Raw genomic sequence first — 19,502 nt, 5'->3', positions numbered from 1 at the left:
TGCTCTACTCTCTAGCGTAATCTGAGATTAAATTAAAATGTCGCAGGCGCGCATTCATAATCGGGGCCCAGTGAGTGTGTGTGTGTGTGTGCGTGCGTGAGTGTGTTTGGCCTAAATCCCGTCAGTCTGGCCCTAATCCTTTCTCCCCGGACTGCTGCGAAGCGCGTCTTCTTACCTGCCAAGTGCATGTGTTGAGCTTGTTGCATGCAACAGAGTCGCGCTACACACGAATTAACCTGATTAAAAATTGTATTTTTCCCAAATTTATGGGATTAAGTTCCGTTCAAAAGTTCCTTTTAACCTTTAACTCGTTTAAGCTACCGGATTTCACAGTCGGATTTAGTTCAAGTGCTCAACATTGAGCGCGTTCAGACCTGCACCGACCTCAGTCGCAGTCTCAGTCTCAGTCTCGGGGCCTCAGTTTGCGCTGAGCCGACTTTTATTGGGCTGGCTTAATTAGCACAATTGTTTACAAAATTTACCTTTCGTCATGCACAAAAGCGAGACCAAGTTCCAGCTCGAGCTACCAGTTCTCTAGGCTCTGTTCTGTCTTCAGCGCATTGCAAAATCCGTGGCACGCACACGCCCACAGGCCTCAAGCCTCCGTGGCCTCAAGCAACGTGTGAACGAACCAAATTTGAAATTCTATTTAAAAATTAGTCTAATCCCACAGCAGGACACTAACACACCGAGAGAGAGAGAGAGAGTCGATTGCTTGACCTGCCACGTCCGCTTGCCCAGCTATCGATATGCATTTGCCCTTTAAAATGCAATTAGCCTTAGGCAATTTATTCAGCTTTCAAATTATGCAATACAGTGGGCACTCGCAATCCAAAAAGTAAAAAGTTGGTCTACTTTTATTTATTTTATGTTTCAGCTCAATTAAAGTCAAAGTTCAAATGTACGGATCAAAATGAAATACTAATAATCCTACTTTGATAATCATTATTTGTGGTTTATATTTTTTATTGCTACAAAATCAAAACAAAATCATTATATTTTTTAATAGAAACAATAATGATTACAGTGCCTGTAATTTTCTACAACATTTGATAACATCTACTACAATACTACATCATACTATATATATAGCTCATATGGCGCATATATTTCTTGGATTATATGTAGTCTAGCGCCGATAACGCAGCACCCAGCTGAAGTTAATTAACGCTGACTGTTTTCTCTCTCTCTCGCTCTTTTTCTTACTAATTTGAGCTTCAAAGAATTTTGTTTTATTATTATATAGAAATAGATATATAGAAAGATATTGCAATCAAACAACTTTAATTCAAAAAAAAGCTTAAAATTTCAGCGGAATTTGGTCTCAAGAGACTTTGAAATCAATTTAAATTGTTTCGCTTAAAATATATTTGCCTATAACTAATTATTGTGAAAAATGTGACTTAATACAATGCAGCCTCTCTCTCTCTCTCACTCTGTCGCTCTCGCTCTGGCACTTCCGCTAGCTGCAGCTGTAAAGGCTTAAGGGGCACTCTCAAAGGCGCATGCTGTAGTCATTGGCGCCTTGCAATATGTTAAATATGCGATATGAAAATTTAGCGCTTAAGCAAATATAAACAAATATGCATTTATTGCTGAAAAAACAGAAATAACAAAAATTTCCAAGTTGACTGCCCAGCAAATGGGCACAAAGAATAACAAAAGCGAGAGAAACACGTGCCCACTTCATAAGCAAGCAACATTTGTTGATTTAGTTTTGAAAGAAATCGAAAAACAAATTTCGTTTCATTTCGTTTCATTCACATGGGCGCAGCAGAGACTTGTGAAAACAAGAAAAGTCGCTGAAAATAGAGAAATGTGTTTAACCCATGCACAAAAGTTGCAATATGTTGAGTATTAAGCAGAGCAAGAGAGAGAGAGAGAGAGGGAGAGAAAGAGCGGCACACGCTTGCTAAGGAAAACGCCCCCTCGAGATTAATGAGGATGTGAGCAGTGAGTAGTAGTTGCGGCTATTCCTTGGCTTGCATACATTTCTTGTTGATTCAATGCAACACTAATGCCCGAATCCGAATCCGAATCCTTTGCTTGCAGCACACACATGTGTCCAGCGCCGTCGTGTCCTGTGGCACTTTTCAGCTGCTGACCAGTCTCTCTCTCAACTCTCATTAAGCTGCCTTCCACTTAAGCATGAGTTGGCCCTTTTTCCCTTGCTATACACACACGGACACGTTGTTGTCCATTTGCCTTTGATAAATGAGCAGAGAGCCTTTGGTATTCGGGCTCTGTGTTTAGTTTAATAGTGAAATTCGTAGACTATACGATCATTAGCATTAGCCAAAGCAATTAGTCGACTTGGCTCGTGTTACACATGCAACAAACAATTCCACAGTGAGTGGTCCACATGCAACAAAATGCAAATGCGAATGCAAATGCAAATGCTAATTAATCAACTTGCAACTTGTGGCAACCGGAACCCAACGGATCATTAGCAGCATCTCTCAATTGCCTCAATTGCTCAACAAGCAGCCAAACGCCATTTTGTAACAAATAAAGTCATTTATTTCATTTCACTGTTATTACTCTCTCTGTATAACTTTCTAACCAATCCAGCTCCAAATTTTTGCAAGAAATGATGGTTTATCCGCAAGTGGTATGGCCTGGTGATTGCTTAATTGCGGTATCACTTCTAATCCACGATAACTAAACGATATTGATAACATGTCCGCCAATTCTGCATGAGCTTTCTTCGCCGCATCAGCCTCACATTGTTCACATTGGCCGCCTGCCAGCTGAATTTTCAATTGCTGGCAACACACCTGAAAATGTTTATCCTTAAGCTCGTAAAATGTTCGCCTTGCCTTTTCGCAAGGCTCCACATCCCTGATGCCATCACAATTGGGCTGCTCTTTGCACTGAGCCAGCAACAGCACGTTGAGCAGAATTCCGAGCCAGCAAAGAAGCTTCATCTCGTTTGAAGTTTGTTTTGCAAATGCGTAAATAATATTAAAAACGCTGAAATTTGCATTCATTGCTAATCAGCTCTTCACAACAAGAGAGAGAGAGAGAGAGAGGGCGAGAGAGTGAGAGTGAGAGCGAGCGAGCTTGCTGATAGCGTTAGAGCAATTTGAAGCTTCTCATACCCTTGCTATGAATCATCGTTATAGCGAACACATCACATAATATATTTATTAATCATTATATTTATTATTACATATCCCGCTTATAAGTTCAAGTTCATGTTATGACACAAAACCACAAATAGCCATGTAATAAATGCTAAATTAATAGAAAAAGCGCTGACTTTTGACTGTCTTTAGGCTGAACTATGTCTTTAGATCAGCTGCTTTCTATTAACTCACTTATAAAGAAAGGACAAAGCCTTTGCTTCTAATTCAAACTTTTACGGAAGTAAAGAAAATATGTTCAACTTGGATAGCTTATGATATAATAAAGCTTGTTTATTCGGCTGCGTCGGATTTGTTTGACTAAGAAAACAGTTGCTATGATAAAATAAAAAATGTTCACCTTCTCGGCCATGTGCTTGGAATTCTTGGTAATTTTAACTTGCCAATTGCTTATACCCTTTATTCAAATATTCAATTTTATGCCTATAAACTAAACTAAGCCAATTCCTTTTCCCTTTCGCATTCCCACGTCTTTGCCAGTTGCATACCCTTTATTTGTCTGAATATAAAAATAAACTCTTTGGTTTAGCATTCACTTACGCCTCGCTGGCAAAACAAACAGAAACACAATAATAAAAGAAAGAATAAAAAGAAATGCATTTATGTTTGCCGTGATTATGACAAACCGATAAGCGACATTGAAGCGGTTTCAAGATTAATGTTAAAGCCAAAGGAAATATGCACAGGAAGTGCTAACAATAAATGAAAATGAGAACAGAGAGCGTTCCACTTGTTTGGCCACAAAATTAAGGCTTGCTCTCGCATCGATTATCTTATAATATTTTTGCCTCGTACTCGAATTTCGTGGACTGGATACTGGATCAATAGCAAACAGCTGTCAGGTGTAGCTGTAATTGTACGCATACTATTCGCACTCTCTGTGCTTGGCACTTGGCAGACAAGTCTGCCTGCCCAGCCACTGGCTTCTCCTTGCTGAATCCAATTTTGTGCCAACTAATTCCTCCTTGCTGCGCTATAAATATGTCAACGCGCCAAAATTGATGAAAGCGACAAAAGCGGACAGCTTGTGGTCAATCTAACTGAGCCACAGCTCTTGCTAAATTCAACTACTGTTGCTTACACAGTGAGAAATTGGGCTTGAATCACTGCCAGAGAAGTTACATAAAGCGTTGCAAATTTTAAAATCTACCCATAAGATATTTATAGATACCTAGATATATTTCAATTTAAATAAATAAGCAATTCATTTTATCATCACAACATGCTACAAATATTAATCTTATATATAATGTCATATTACCATTTAAGTATTTTGCTTAACGCTTTACAGATCAATATTTTAATTTGTACTATGAGTACTATGACGTCCAAAAATAATTTAAATATGTATATGTAATTTTATTAGCCGACATTAGTTTGGATTCAATTGTCTGCTTTCTTTTATTTCTTTCAGCGTATGCCAAGACTTTCACCCTTGCCACAAGCTTTGAGCCAAAGGGTAGAGCAGGGTGGGTGTTGGGAATTGACAACAATTGTAGGAAATTGCCAAAAGTGACCAAAGCAGCGGTCAGCACTGCGGTCATAGGCAATCCACCCTGTGGATTTAGTTGCCCCATAGCCTCGTTGCGATTTCCGGTTTGTTATCATTAAGCAACCGCAACCCTTTGGCTTGCCTGCGGGGGTGCGGTGCGGTGCTCGTCTATCTAATATTAAGAACGCCTGTCTCTTGTGCTATTTATTTATTAAATGCGCGCAGCATCATTCCCCCCACCCCAGGCAACGCAAAACCCTTTTCTAAATAGAGCATAGAGAGACAACTGGACAATGCACAATGGTTCCGAGTAGAGTTGGGGAGCGACTGTCTACTGGCCCTGAGACTGACACTGAGGGTCAGCTGACACAGCTGTCACTTTTTCCAATGTTTTGTATTCTTTTTTTGGTTTTTTGTTTTTGCCACACTAAGCCAGCCCCGGCCCCGGTCCCGGGCCCGCTGAGGAAACTAGTTTCCATACAAAATGAAGTTAAAGTGGTTGTTTTGCTGTTCGCATTTGGTGTATGTGTATTGGTGGCTGCAACGTTGCTGATTGGTTGCAAGACCAGACCGAGGCGCTATTCAATTTCATTTGATTGCGTCGCTTACAATATTCCAGTTTACGCTACAAAATTCAGAGTCGCAAAATGGCGCAATATACGATTATCCAGAAATGGAGTTTCATTGAAAATGGCGTAACAATTAAGACTCATTTGAGTTCTGCTCAACACGCTTAAGTAACGCATAATTCAAATTAGACTAAGGTTAACTTTTAGCTTACAATAATATTTAATGAGTAACTTGCAAATTGAGCTATCGATTAGCTTAATGCACTATTTGTGAATTCCATCTTTTGGCATTTACAATTATTTTACATTTAAGGCTTAAGCACTTTAAAGTTTAGATATGTAAAAAATCTGTCTAAGCCACGATTTAGTTTGAACGCATTCTGCAGCTAAAGTAAATAATTGAGACCTACACAATGTTTGAAAGCAATTTAAAGTACGTAAAATAAAAACTTGAATTAGTTTTGCTGTAGCTGCGCTTTAAGCTAAATTAGATGCATATATTGTTCATATATATAGTACATGCCATATGCTTGATCTTTTATTCATGGCAACTGTTTAGCTATTTTTGGCTTTGCTTTGTTAGCGTTAAGAGTCAGCGACAATTGGCGGGATTTGTAGACTCGTCAAGTGGCTCAAGGAGATCTTTTTAAGTCGCTGAGACTAGCGTTGGCTTTGCACTTGCTGCAGAGATTACGGCCGTGCAGTGTTTGCGTAATGTTATGCAAGGATTAACTAGTCAGGACTCGGCTCACGCAGTAACTACGTATGTGTGTGTATGTGCACAAATATTTGTATTGCAGTTCCATGTAAAATATGCACACACATTGGGCAAATCATACATTTATTTTTTATCTGTCAACATTTTTGGCAGCGCTCTTCAGAGAGAGAGAGAGAGAGCCACCTACAAAACGCAGGCTGACAAAAGGCTTAAACCGCTTAAAGACCAGTTTAATCTTATGGCTTACAGTTACACGCTTGCCGTTTTGAGTTTCATGGGAAGAGCCAAGGTAAAAGGTAAAAAAGAAGTGAAGAAGTTGTCAGCAACGGCTTTAGAGGGTTAAACATGCTCATATTACGATATGCACAGTGGGCCAAGTAGTAGTCTCGGAGTCACGTTGGGTCCACAAAAAGAGTTATGCGGAACTAACGCTTAACGTCTTGCATTTCCTATTTCCCAGTTCCTTTCGCTCTTAGCCCTTTAGCCAGTTGATTTGCAGATAACAGTCAACAGCGTGCGAATTGACAATTGACACAATTACCAAAAAAAAAGAAAAAGAAGAGAAAAGTGTAGACAAAAAGGAGCAAAGGGATCGAGAGTTTGCTGCTACGGTAAACCGTCAATTGTGACAGTTCAACAAAACGTTAGAGCTCGTATTTATCGACACGCCCATGCCGCCTACTTTTGCAGTGTCTAACGGTGTTTCGTAGGCGGCTTTAGGTGCCACACAACAATGCGACTCGTCAAACAAAACGTAGAAGGTGTTAAAGGCTTTTGATAGATTGTGTGCATTTCAATTCCTTTCTCTCACACTCTCACATATTCTATTCTCTGTATTCTGTGGGCCTGCGTACTTTCACTTAACTCTTTGCTATCTGTTTGCTATACCCATACCCCACCCCCACCCCCGCTCGCTCGTTCGCTCTCGCTCTTGACAGACAGCTAACGGTTTATGGCTTATGACAATAGCTGCTGGCAGCTAATCAACGGCAAAATGCATAAAATTAAGTGAGTGCAATCAGCAAAGAGGGACACCAAACCAAATGACATGGGAAAGGGAAAGGGTAACGCAGCATAAGCGTACGCTCGTTGATGCAGTGGGGGAGGGGAGGGGGTTGGTCTGACAAGCGTATCTTCTTTTCTCACACAATTATTAGAAATATTTTCACATTTGATTTGAAGTTACAGTTGCAATTGCAGTTGCCTGTCGGCTTCGCATAACTGTACTCACTCTCGCTCTCTTTGCTTCTCTCCCAGCATCCTAAACGTTGACAGTTCATCAAAACGAATGATGCATGCAAAATTAACCTCTGCACATATGAAATATCAGACAATCAGTTGCTCTACACTTCCGGCTTGTTCGACTAATGCGCATAGTTTGTAACAAAAAAAAAAAAAAATAATATTAATTTTGCTAATTTTAATATGTTTGATTGTTTCAAATAATAATAACTGAATAATTTATTATTTATGGCTATTTAGTTTTATTTAGTTACGTATATAAATTGAATTTACTGTTATATGTTAAAATGTTAATGTAAAATTAGGAAATATTTTTTAAATACTAGCTAATGCTCAAGCAACTGTTTTCTATATGCAAATCAGAGCTATTATTGTCTGCTTTTTACATATTGTTTCAATTAAAACTTGAACTCCATGAAATGCTATTGATATATAGAATGTAGAGCCGCAAACTGAAACAGCAATAGTTAGTTTATTAGATTTCACATTGCTGTAGCGGCTTTAGTTTGTGCATTATGTCGAGCCCATTATTATGCGAACCCGTTATATTTGTTAGTTCGGAATGCTGTTGCCCTTCTTTACTTTTACGTCTCTTTGTCGTCGCATGTATTTCCAACAAATCTTCACTCGATGGGCGTTGACGCAGGACACTAACTGAGCTACTCCTGGACAACATGTGTTGTCGTCCTTGGCTTGGGGAAGGCGTTGCCGCTGCCGTTGCCAAATAACAACAGTTACAATGGCCCAAGCGTAAGGAAGTAGCCAGTTAGCTGTGTCCAGTTAAATAGCAATCAAGCCCATTGTACACAGACTAATGGGTGGCCCATACATCATAATTCAGCTGCAATTTGTTATTAAAAAAGAAAGACAGTCAATAGTTCAGAATCACACACATACAATATATTCAATATAAATTCAAAAATGAGAAGAGATGAGCAGCGATCATTGCCAGATTAAATAGTTTAAGCTGCAGCATATACAACTCATTTATTCAATTATTATCACTTTACTCGACTTTTTACTTTATCAATCAATGGGGAACTCGAGGCCCTTGCCCATGACTGTCATTGAACTTGTTGCTTATCGCAAGTTCAACTATTGCAATAAATTTTAAATATTTATTTGATAATCAGTGCATTTGTTTATATTTAATGGCTAGACCAGACAAGCTGGCACCAGTTGTTGTCTCTCGATTAGCTTTCAATGATAAGCGCCCAATATTTGTCTAGACTTTCGCTCTCTCTCTCGCTCGCTCGCTCTCTATTTCTTTCGAGCTGCAGACTGAGCAACAAACAGACATTTGGCTTGTAATCAAAACCGCACTAATTTGGCATTTGGTAATGCAATATGCCATGCTAGACTCATTAGACTAGGCAGATCTTGAGATCTGCTTGGGCATCTTTTCGTTTTTGCGCTTCAGTGGATATTTGTGAATGAAATGCAACGAAAGTGGTCGGAGCTGGGCTCGTTTCCTGGTCTGCTGCTGTCAATTAAAAAATGCCATAATTGAGCAGCATTTAGACCAGGCTTAAATCTATATACATACAGATATGGCATATAGGATAACAATTAGCCAAAGGATTTGACGGAAGCTGTACCGTACTTAACTTGTGTCTTTTTAGTCTTGTGTCTGTCTATTCTTTAGTCGTTAGCTGCTGCTCACTTCCGTCACGGAAGTGTCTCGACCTTTGCTCTCTCTCTCTCTCTCTTTCACTCTCTCACTGTCGGTTCAACTTGTGCATTTTGCATATGAAAACAAACAAGTGCAATCCTGGATTTGCAGCCGGGTTAGTCTTTAGCCACAACACACAACGCACACGGACACGTGTAATCCTTGACCACTTCCTAGACCCTTCTATACACACTACTTCCTCATTAGCAAGCACTTCAGCTGAATTGCCTGATAGGCTTACCGGCTAGCTAAATATTTGTGCGTCTTAAAAAAAACGTCTACGAATATAGAAATGCTATAATATTAAAAGATTCCAATATCGAAACGTCTGCTTAACATTTGTAGCTCAAATTGATTGTAGAGTTTTTACTTCAAGGCTTAAATAGTCAGTGCTTTGATTTTAAATTGGGTTTAGACTCATAAGCAATGCAATCTTTATCTAAGTTGAGCGCTAACTGTACAACATAAAAAGAGATTTTAATTTTTAGTGTCGTTTAACATTTACCTACAAAAGTCAACCCATTCCCATTACTGCAGATTGACGAACGAAACTATTAAAAGGCAAAAGGCAAGGAGTTAAATAAATATTTTAATATGCCTCTCTAGCTAACTCGAAATTCTGCGAATCTGCTTACCAATATAATAACCCGTCAACCATAAGCGAAAACCCCTTTCAGTCAATTAGTCGCTGATTTTCTTTGTGCGCTTGGCCAGTTTTTTGGCTGAAGAAGTTATAAAAACTCAGCGCATTCACAATGAAAGCAGAACCCTTTTATTTTTTGTCTCGTCAGCCAGGACATGCGAGTCCTGTCGCTCATAAAACACGAATATCTTTGACCTGCCCTTAGTTTTTTAGTTTTACATTTTTTTTTCGACGAACGGCAACCATTATGCAATAAAAAACGCTTTACGTTTTTTAAGGCAATGCAGGCTAATGTACCAAGCACCAGATATCATAGATCATATATATAGCAGCGGCAACCCGTTCGGGAGCGCCCTACCTGGTATGCTACCTATATAAACTGCAAGCCAGACAAACGCTCAAGGACAGCAAAGGGTAAAGGATTGCACAAATATTGCATCTTTGTAAAAAAAACATTACAAAAAACACACCCAGACTCATGCGCATGTTCATTATATTATCTGTTTTACCACCTAGGCTGTATATATGTTTATTTTTTAAGGTAGTGCCATTTCATTTTTTCGCTGAATCTGGTTTTTAGTTTGAAAATTGCAACTCTTTTGCGACTTTTTACGATTCCCGGGGCAGGTAAGCTCCGAGCTAGCTGCAACTACATGTGTGTGTGTGTGTGTGTAAATGGGTGTGTATGCGCGTTTTAGTTAAATCCACCATTTTTACGGTTGGATTAGCGTTGGATTAGCCTAAGCCGGTGGTTTTTTAAAAATGATTTTGCGACATTTAACAAATTTCAATGGAAGCGCAAAAAGTGAATGGATTTGTGTTCTATTTATGAATTTTTGGGGGCATAGCTCAGAGAACTCAGTCTTAAATATATACATACATATATATACTATACATACATATATTGTTATATGAACTGCTGCTATTTTATAAATTTCAGACTGGTCAATGTTTAAAAAATCTCAAAGCAGCGCAATTTTTGTTGATCTAAGACTCGAGCACTTCCTGTGCGTCGCGACGTCCGAGCCCTTTACCGTTAGCTCTGTGTAAAGTTAAACAACGGCTTAGAGTCGCGTATCCCACGCTCAAGAGCCCTTCAAGGTAAACATCCTTTGCCGCATCCTTTTGAGCTGCACTTTTGGCACTCAGCTTTGGCTTTGACCTTGCAATGCGCCACACGCTTTCCCAGAAGCAAGACCATGAGCAGGATAACTGGCGGGCCAGACTTAAATAGCGTAACATATTCGAGGCATTAATGCTGCCTGCACGCTTAGGTATCCTTAGGCGGGCTAAAAGGATGCGCTAACGCGCAAAACTCTGCGATGCGATGCTCTCAGCCTAATTTCCATAATTTGTCACGCAAAATCATTTTGTGTAAGATGTGCATAAAATTCGCAAACACACCCACACACACACACACACACACAGACAGATACAAAAGTCTGCTGCAGCAAAAGGATTTGCTAACAAAAGCGCAAAACAGACGGATTTAACCCTTAAGCCATCTCACTATCTCGCTCTGTTGTTGACTCTCGCCCACTCTACGCTCTTGGCCAGGCTGCCAAGTCTCTGCTGCCTGCTGGGACTAGCTCAGAGCTGGCAACGCGATTTAGAGTCATTAGTTCGTAATTAAACTAAGAACATTAACTAACTATGTATACGAAATAATACATAGGCAAAGCAATATTAATATTTAATGCAAGCTGGAATAGAAACAGTTGCGAATATTGAAGCAAAACAAACGTTTTGAATTCATAAATAGGCGCATACGAAATATTATGAAATAAATATATATACTGGTATTATCAAAGTCTTAATAACTAGCTAAGCATGCTGTAAGCTGAAAACAATTTACTTAAAATAGTTTCGATATTTTCCAGAAAACTGTTTGCGAAATACGCGAAACTTGGCCAAGAGACAATGCAATGAGTGGTAACGAGAAATAACTGTTTTGACTAAAATGCGAAAAGGGTCAAAAAGCGACGTTTGGCAAACCTCAAGCAACCCCTCGTAAAACCCTTTGAAGAGAGCTGAGCAACCCGCACTCGCATCCGCAACAGTTTACAACCTAAGCGACTGCGACTGCGACTGCGACTGAGGCTGGAGAGACTGAGATAGCAATGGCTAGAGCGAGAGCGACTGCGTGTGCTGCTGTAAGGGAGAGACTCACCCCTTTGCCTTTGCCTACCTGCCACTGGTTGGTCGCCGCCATTGCGTGCGAGTGCAATGGGAAATGAATGAAGCTGCTGCTGCGTCGCTGCTGCGTCGGCGCAGCGTGCGTTGGCGTATAAAAGGCCGTCGAGCTCTGCAGTCGAAATCAGTGCACGTTGAGCAACGTTAGCGTTTGGACATAGACAGTCAACGAACATTTACACACACACCCACAGTAACACAGTTCTGAAGGATTAGAAGCAGCAGCCACAATGTTGATGCACGAGAAACTCATGACCGGGCAGTTCTTTGATTTGAAGACTGGTAAGTTAGCCACGCCCACAGCGCATACCATGCAGCCAATCTAACGCTCCCTCTCTCGCTCTCTTTATCGATCAATAGAACGCAAACCTTTGCTACATCATCATCATCATCATCATCACCAACAGCTGCCGCTCGCTCAATTGCAGCAGCAGCATCAACAGCAGCAGCAGCAATCGCAACACCATCATCAGCATCAGCAACATTTGCTGTTGCCCAAAATGGATTTGTATGCTGCATATGCCTATCAGCAACAGTTGCTGGGCAATGCTGCTGCTGCCGCTGCGCTTAACCAACAACAGCAGCAGCAGCAACAGCAACAACACCAACCAATTGCGCTTGCTGCTGAGGTGTTAGATTTGTCGCGTCGCTGCGACAGCGTCGAGACACCACGCAAGACGCCCTCACCATATCAGACCAGCTACAGCTACAGCAGCGGCTCACCCGCCGCCTCGCCCACTGCCATTCCCAGCAATCTCTTGTACTCGGCCCAGGCAGCAGCAGCCCAGCATCAGCAGCAGCAGCAGCAACAACTATCCACACTTTATCCAGCGCTCTACTATGGCGCCAACATCAAGCAAGAGCCAGCAGGAGCAGCAGCAGCAACAGTTGCAGCCAAGCAGAGCAGCAGCAACAGCAACAACAACAACAACAACAATGTTGCTGCCACTGCCAGCTTGCTGCAGACTTTTGCTGCTGCCTCAGCTGCCGCCGCCGCTGCTGCTGCCGTTTCGGGGCTATCGCCGCGTCCAGCCAGCAACGCCAGCACCATGCAGATTGATGTGCTAGAAGCACCACAATCCCCGCCAGCAGCCAACGCCAGCGACAGTCAGCAGCAGCAGCTGAGCAACAGCACCACACCCACCAGCAGCATCGCCAACTTGGCCGCTGGCAACGACTCGGCCAAGAGCACACGGCCCTTCAAAGCCTTTCCACGCGATCCACTCGTCATTGCCGCCAACTTTGCCGCCACCGATGTGCTGCTCGACAATCCGCGCGTGGAACGCTATACGGAGTACCGCAAGCGTGTGCTGGAGCAGATACGCAGCTCCAATGGCGGCGCTCGCACCGTCACCAATCCCAAAATGCGCCGCACCAACTCGCGCAGCGGCAGCGTTAACGAGGGCAGCTCCTCCAACAACAACAGCGAAAGTGAGGATCGCGCCGCAGCCGAGGAGTCCAGCGACTGTGACTCGCATGCCGGCAACTTCGATAAGCTAACAGCAGCCACTGGCTCATCGACATCAATGGCTGGCAGCAATGCAACATCTGGCCATGGTGGTCAGGTCAAAGATGCCGCCTACTATGAGCGACGTCGCAAGAATAATGCGGCAGCTAAGAAATCGCGCGATCGTCGCCGCATCAAGGAGGACGAGATCGCCATTCGGGCCGCCTATCTGGAGCGACAGAATATCGAGCTGCTCTGCCAAATAGACGCACTGAAGGCGCAGTTGGCCGCATTTACTGCCAAAATGGCAGCCTAATGCATCTCGACCTGCCAATCGCTGCTTTTTGCGTTGAACGCCTGCAAACAATTCCTTTCTTTTTTTTTTTTTGAACGAGGGGTCAGCTTATCTGTGAATATTTTACCGAGCAACAACTACAACACACACACACACTCACTAACTATATCCTATATATATCTAATTGCTAATTCAATTTTTTTTTATAGCATGCTTGTTTGGATTTAAGTACTTTAAGTTCTTGTAAAATTTTAGTCCTAAGTGTATTATCGCAATCGCACCAGTTAATTAATATGTATACGTATCGCTATATTTATTTTGTATTAGTAAACATAAATATTTTTTTTATAGCTCATAAGTTAACTAAAATAAAAAGTATATATTTTAAATAAATCAAACAGAATACTTAACTTACTCAGCTTTAGATTTACTCAATTCAAATTGAACTATTACATTTAAAATGAATGTATTACTTTGTAAACAATTTACTATTGCCTTTAACTTTTGTTATTGCATCCTTATGTCAACAAATTATTTGAGAAGAAAACTTTATGTGAAACATTGAACTTTTATGAGCTCTAACTCACTGAAATGGCGTCCGATTTCATTGCATTTAAATTTGAAAAATCCAAGAGATTCGATTTTTTGTTAAGAATGTCAAAAAATCGAAAGTTACAGAATGTAATGATGCAACTTTGTTGCTAGCGTGCAACAGTAATTCGTTTCAGAATCGGATGATTTTTGTCCAAGATATGGCTAAAAAACAAACGAATTGTATTACAAGCAAAGAAAACTCGAGTTGTAAATTTTTTATGCATTTTTATTTTATTTTGTTGATTTTTATTGTTTTTTAACTTTTTTCTTTTTTTTATATTTTAAATTTGCATTTTTTATGGGCGTATATGCGTCCAATTTTTGTTTTTTTTTTTTATTATAAATACGCTTTAAAGGTAAAATATGTGTTATTTGTTAGTTAAATTTGTCAATTTTCATTAATTGGTAGGGTTACTAAAAATTTTCTGTGCACCTTGCTAAACGTCAAGGAGACCAAAATCAACTACACAAGCAACTAAATTTAAATAGCTTGTTTAAATTATAGCTCAAATTTGTATATTATGCATGACGTGGTTCCGTTTCCCTTGATTATTTTAAATATGAATGTATGTAGCGATAGGCGCTTAAGGCTAAATCGTTTACTAAAGTGATTTTGCTATATATTACATTATCCATCGTTCAGTTTTTTTTTCTTTGCATGTGTGTATTTAACAAAATGTCGATAACAGTTTTTAATTGCTAAGATGCCAACCAAAATTGCATCCCTTAAAACATATATGTGTATCAAGTTATATATGCAACTATATATAATATACTTTAAATAGGTATATGTATATACGTATGTATGTAAGGAAAACTGTTTTTGTTTTTTTTTTTTATTTGTTTTGTTCTTTATTTTTTTGTTGGTATATATATGTGTATATATATATATATATATATATATTCACTTATAGTTATTAAGTCATGTCTGCGTGCAGGCCAATTAATAATATAAAAAAATGTTTAATTTATATATATTATATTTAAACACATACATGTTGATGCTTTATTGCCAAGTTTCAAAATGCTATAGCAATTTATAGCATATAACATACATGTATGCAAGTGTGCATGTATGTGTACAAATAGCTAAATTACATAAATATAAGATGAAAATGTTAAGCACAATAACAACAGAACTTATACTTAACTATTTCTTGGACTCAAGAGTGCAGTTATCTTAGTTATAAAACATATTTACTGAACGCTTTATTATTTACAAAGCATAAAGAGTTGACTGAAAATAAAAAGTTTCGAAACTAAACGTTAATATATATATATATATATATATATATATATTTATATTTATATACTATAATAAACATGCGTATCTTGTAAATTGTTGTTACACCTTGGTATTTAATGTATTCTATTTGCATCACTTAATTACTGCCACTTTAAGCCACACGCTGGTTATAAATTTCAGAAGAAAGTAATGGACGCTAGTTGATTTATGGTTTGGCTATGGGCTGTACAATATATGGTTTATGTTTATGTATATGTATTTATACATGGGAAGAAGTAGACGAAGCGGAAGTGGAGAGAGCATTTAAAGAATGAAAACTCCGTTTCTAATATTACTGATTGTACCTAGTTGATATATAGTTTTCAAATATTGCTATGGCAGCCCTATTAATATATTTATTTAATTATGCTTAAGTTAACTGGAATATTAGTAGTTGTCCCCGAAAATCCGCGCTGAAGACCTAGTCCAACTATTTACAGTTTAATTTAAATTTATGTGCTATGTTGTGGAGGCATGTCGATGGTTTCTTGTCTTGTTATAAAGTACGAGTAAATTTCAATTTAAAATTACAATGTGATGTTTCTGTTATGTTTTGTTTTGCTTTCATTTTAATTTGTCCAATTCTTATTCTTGCCACATGCAAACATGACACACACACATGCAGACGCACGTATAGCAGCATATATTTGAATACATTTATTTTTTAAAGAAATAATAATAATAATAATAAAAAAATATATATGTTTGCTTAACAAAAGTGCAGTCACATAAAAAATTGTTGTGTTTGTGTGTGAACTAAATAGGTAAATAACTTAAGCTAGACTTAAACACTACAATTGTTTGCCTACAAATTATTGCTTGTGCATGTGCATGTGTGTGTATGCTTATACATATACATATATATACATATACATATATATATATACATATATACATATAGACATATATATATATATATATATATATATATATATATAAATTATAATAGTTTCTCGTTTCGTTTGTTATTAAATTTATTCATTTTGCTATAAGAAAAACTTGATGCCCCGCAAACGTTGGCGTTTGAGTATATGAACACACACACACACCCACAGCCAAGTGTATATGTGTGTGTGCTGCTTGGGAATTTTAAAATAGTTGCTGTTCTTTACACTTTACAGTTAACAATTATATATATAAAAAAAAAGTATTATAATAATAATAATAATAGTGTGTCTGTTCATTATCATTAAATTAAGAGCTAAACGCGTAAAAATTGATTATCAAATATTACAATTTATGGTTTTCTTTTTTTTTTTTGTTTGCTTGTTTGTTGTATATCATAAAAATATTTATAATAAAGTAATTGTAATAATGTTAATTATAATAAAACATTGTTTAGTTAAAGGAAATTATGCCTGTTCTTCTTCTTGCTGTTTTTTTATAACTTATGCTCTTGCCTGTCTGTTTATTTGTTTTATCATATCACTCTATACATGTGATTGTGTATCTATATATATATATATATATATGTGTGTGTGTGTGTGTATGCTAAATTTACGTATGCATATTTTATACATGTATGTAATGTTTCTTGTTTTGCTTTCTTCTTTATAACTCTAACTACTTGAAGCATTGCTTAATAGTTAACAATTGTTGTTAGTCGTTGCTTGCGGTTGCTGATCGTCCATGTTGGTGTTGGTATTGATTGGTTTGTTGCTGTTGTTACAGTGCCAGCCTAAGATTGCTGTTGTCAACGGCTCAATCACTTCGTCCGCTTGGATTTAGATTTGCTGTCAGTGTTGGTTTTATGTTGTTGCTGCTGCTTTTTGCTGCTATGCGAGCGACGTCTGTGCGTTTGTGATTGTTCTTGTTGTTCTGGTGGTTCCGGTTCCGGTTCCGCTTGTTGTTGCTGCTGCTGTTGTTGTTGTTGTTGTGGCTGCTGTTGTTGTTGTTGTGGCTGTTGGTGTGATTGCTGTTGTGCTGTTGTACTAGCGCCGCTGGTGCTGCTGCCCTTGTGTTTGCTGCTGCTGGAGCGATGTTTACTGCCGCTGCTGTGGGCTTTGCCGCTGCTGTGATCTTTTACTTTGCCACTGCTGTGGTCTTTGTCTTTGCTGGTGCTTTGATCCTTCACTTTGCCACTGCTGTGATCTTTATCCTTGCCGGTGCTTTGATCTTTAACTTTGCCACTGCTGTGATCTTTATCCTTGCTGGTGCTTTGATCTTTATGTTTGCTGCTGCTGATGCTGTGATCTTTATCTTTGCTGGAGCTGGAGCTTTGATCCTTAACTTTGCCTGTGCTGAGATCTTTATCTTTGCTGGTGCTTTGATCCTTCACTTTGCCACTCCTTTGATCTTTATCTTTGCTGGTGCTTTGATCCTTATCTTTGCTGGTGCTTTGATCCTTCACTTTGCCACTGCTGTGATCTTTATCTTTGCTAGTGCTTTGATCTTTATGTTTACTGCTGCTGCTGCTGTGATCTTTATCTTTGCTGGAGGAGCTTTGATCTTTATGTTTGCTGCTGCTCCTGCTTGTGTGATGTTTACTGCTGCTGCTCTTGCTTTTGCTGCTGCTGATGTGATCTTTCTCTTTGCTGGTGCTTTGCTCTTCATCTTTGTTGCTGCTAAGATCTTTCTCTTTGCCGCTGCTGTGATCTTTACTGGTGCTGAGATCTTTACTTTTGCTGCTGCTAAGATGTTTGCCTTTGCTGCTGCTAGGAATTTTAGCTTGGCTGCCGCTCGGATCTTTATCTTTGTTGGCGTTGTGATCTTTATCTTTGCTACCGCTAGAATCTTTATCTTTGCTAGCGTTGTGATCTTTATCTTTGCTGGAGTTGTGATCTTTATCTTTGCTGGTGATTTGCTCTTTATGCTTGCTGGTGCTGCTTGGATCTTTATGCTTGCTGCTGCTGCTGCTGCTGGGATCTCTATGTTTGCTGCTGCTGCTGCTTTGATCTTTATGTTTGCTGCTGCTGCTATGAGCTTTATCTTTGCTGGTGCTTTGATCTTTTTCTTTTACTTTCTCTTTATCCTTTTTCTCTTTATCCATCTCTTTCTCGTTTTCATTCGCCTTCTCTTTCACTTTCTCCATCTTTTCCTTCACTTTCTGTTTAATTTTCTCCTTCTTCTCCTTCTGTTTCGCTTTCTCTTTCAATTTCTCCTCTTTCTCCTTCTCCACCCTCTCTTTCTCCTCTCTCTCCTTCTCTTCTTTCTCTATTCTCTCGTTCTCTATTCTCTCATTCTCTTTTCTTTCATTTTCTATTCTCTCATTCTCTATCCTTTCATTCTCCATCCTCTCATTTTCTATTCTCTCATTTTCTATTCTCTCATTCTCTATCCTCTCATTCTCTATCCTCTCATTCTCTATCCTCTCATTCTCTATCCTCTCATTCTCCTCCCTCTCATTCTCCTCCCTCTCATTCTTCTCCCTCTCTTTTTCCTCCCTCTCTTTCTCCTCTTCTTCCTCCTTCTTCTTTTTCTTTTTTCCTTTTTTTTTCTCTTTTTTTTCCCCTTTCACTTTTTCTTTCCCTTTCTCTTTGCCTTTACCTTTTCCTTTCTCTTTCCCTTTCATTTTCCCTTTTACTTTTTTCTTATCCTTCTCTATCTCTATCTCCGGTTCTTCCTCCGGCTCTTTTTCCTGCTCTTGCTCTTGCACATTCTCCAGCTCTTGCTCATGCATATTCTCCAGTTCTTGCTCTTGCTCTTGCATATTGTCCAGCTCTTGCACATTCTCCAGCTCATTATCCTGCTCATTCTCCAGCTGATTATCCTGCTCATTCTCCAGCTGATTATCCTGCTCATTCTCCTGCTCTTTGTCTAGGCTCTTGTCTTTATCTTTAGCTTTGCTGCTGCTGTCGTCTTGGCTGCTGCTTTTGCGTTTGAGGCTGCTACTCTGGTGTACTGTGCTGCTGCTGGGTTGGGGCTGACTGCTGCTGCTGGTGGTGGGCGGACTGCTACCGGTTGGGAGCTGACTGCTACCTGTTGGGAGCTGACTGCTATCGATGGGGAGCTGACTGCTATCGATTGGGAGCTGACTGCTGCTGGTGGTGGGCGGACTGTCGGTGAGGGGCTGACTGATGCTGTGTACAATGTGCTGAAGGTTGTGTGTAAGGTTGTGTTCAAGGTTGTGTATAATGTTGTGTGGAATGGCGGTGTATATACCCCCCGCGTGCATGGAGTGGTACGATACAGCCGCCGTGGCCGTTGCCTACAGTGTCTCTTCAAATGCAGCCATAAGATCGCTCTGCATGTTCATGTCGATTTGTC

General features: G+C 39.5%; 2 protein-coding genes across 2 annotated transcripts; one reads left to right on the top strand and one right to left on the bottom strand.

Annotated features, from left to right (window-relative positions):
* Nucleotides 1-11,305: 11,305 nt before the first annotated feature.
* Nucleotides 11,306-13,571, top strand: LOC108605068 (protein giant). The gene is made up of 2 exons (XM_033294594.1): nucleotides 11,306-11,957; nucleotides 12,036-13,571. The coding sequence occupies exons 1-2, from the start codon at nucleotides 11,906-11,908 to the stop codon at nucleotides 13,436-13,438; spliced, it is 1,455 nt and encodes a 484-aa protein (XP_033150485.1). The 5' UTR covers nucleotides 11,306-11,905; the 3' UTR covers nucleotides 13,439-13,571.
* A 1,891-nt stretch (nucleotides 13,572-15,462) lies between these two features.
* Nucleotides 15,463-19,501, bottom strand: LOC108605025 (lisH domain-containing protein C1711.05-like). Its single transcript, XM_033294496.1, has 3 exons — nucleotides 18,781-19,501; nucleotides 17,371-18,099; nucleotides 15,463-15,480 (listed from the first exon to the last, which is right to left on the bottom strand). Exons 1-3 carry the CDS (start codon nucleotides 19,408-19,410, stop codon nucleotides 15,463-15,465), a joined length of 1,377 nt encoding a protein of 458 aa, XP_033150387.1. The 5' UTR covers nucleotides 19,411-19,501.
* Nucleotide 19,502: the final 1 nt, after the last annotated feature.

This window comes from Drosophila busckii, chromosome X (genome assembly GCF_011750605.1).
Source record: "Drosophila busckii strain San Diego stock center, stock number 13000-0081.31 chromosome X, ASM1175060v1, whole genome shotgun sequence".
Classification (NCBI taxonomy): Eukaryota; Metazoa; Arthropoda; class Insecta; order Diptera; family Drosophilidae; genus Drosophila; species Drosophila busckii.
This window is presented reverse-complemented; position numbering and strand designations above follow the sequence as displayed.

Excerpts from the sequence above, each read along its gene's own strand:
- LOC108605025 (XM_033294496.1), bottom strand. The coding sequence starts at position 19,410 with ATGCACGCGGGGGGTATATACACCGCCATTCCACACAACATTATACAC. Across the intron at positions 18,100-18,780 it reads GGAAAGAGAAAGGAAAAGGT|CAAATCACCAGCAAAGATAA; the intron begins AAAGGCAAAGAG and ends AAGCATAAAGAG.
- LOC108605068 (XM_033294594.1), top strand. The coding sequence starts at position 11,906 with ATGTTGATGCACGAGAAACTCATGACCGGGCAGTTCTTTGATTTGAAG. Across the intron at positions 11,958-12,035 it reads GTTCTTTGATTTGAAGACTG|AACGCAAACCTTTGCTACAT; the intron begins GTAAGTTAGCCA and ends ATCGATCAATAG.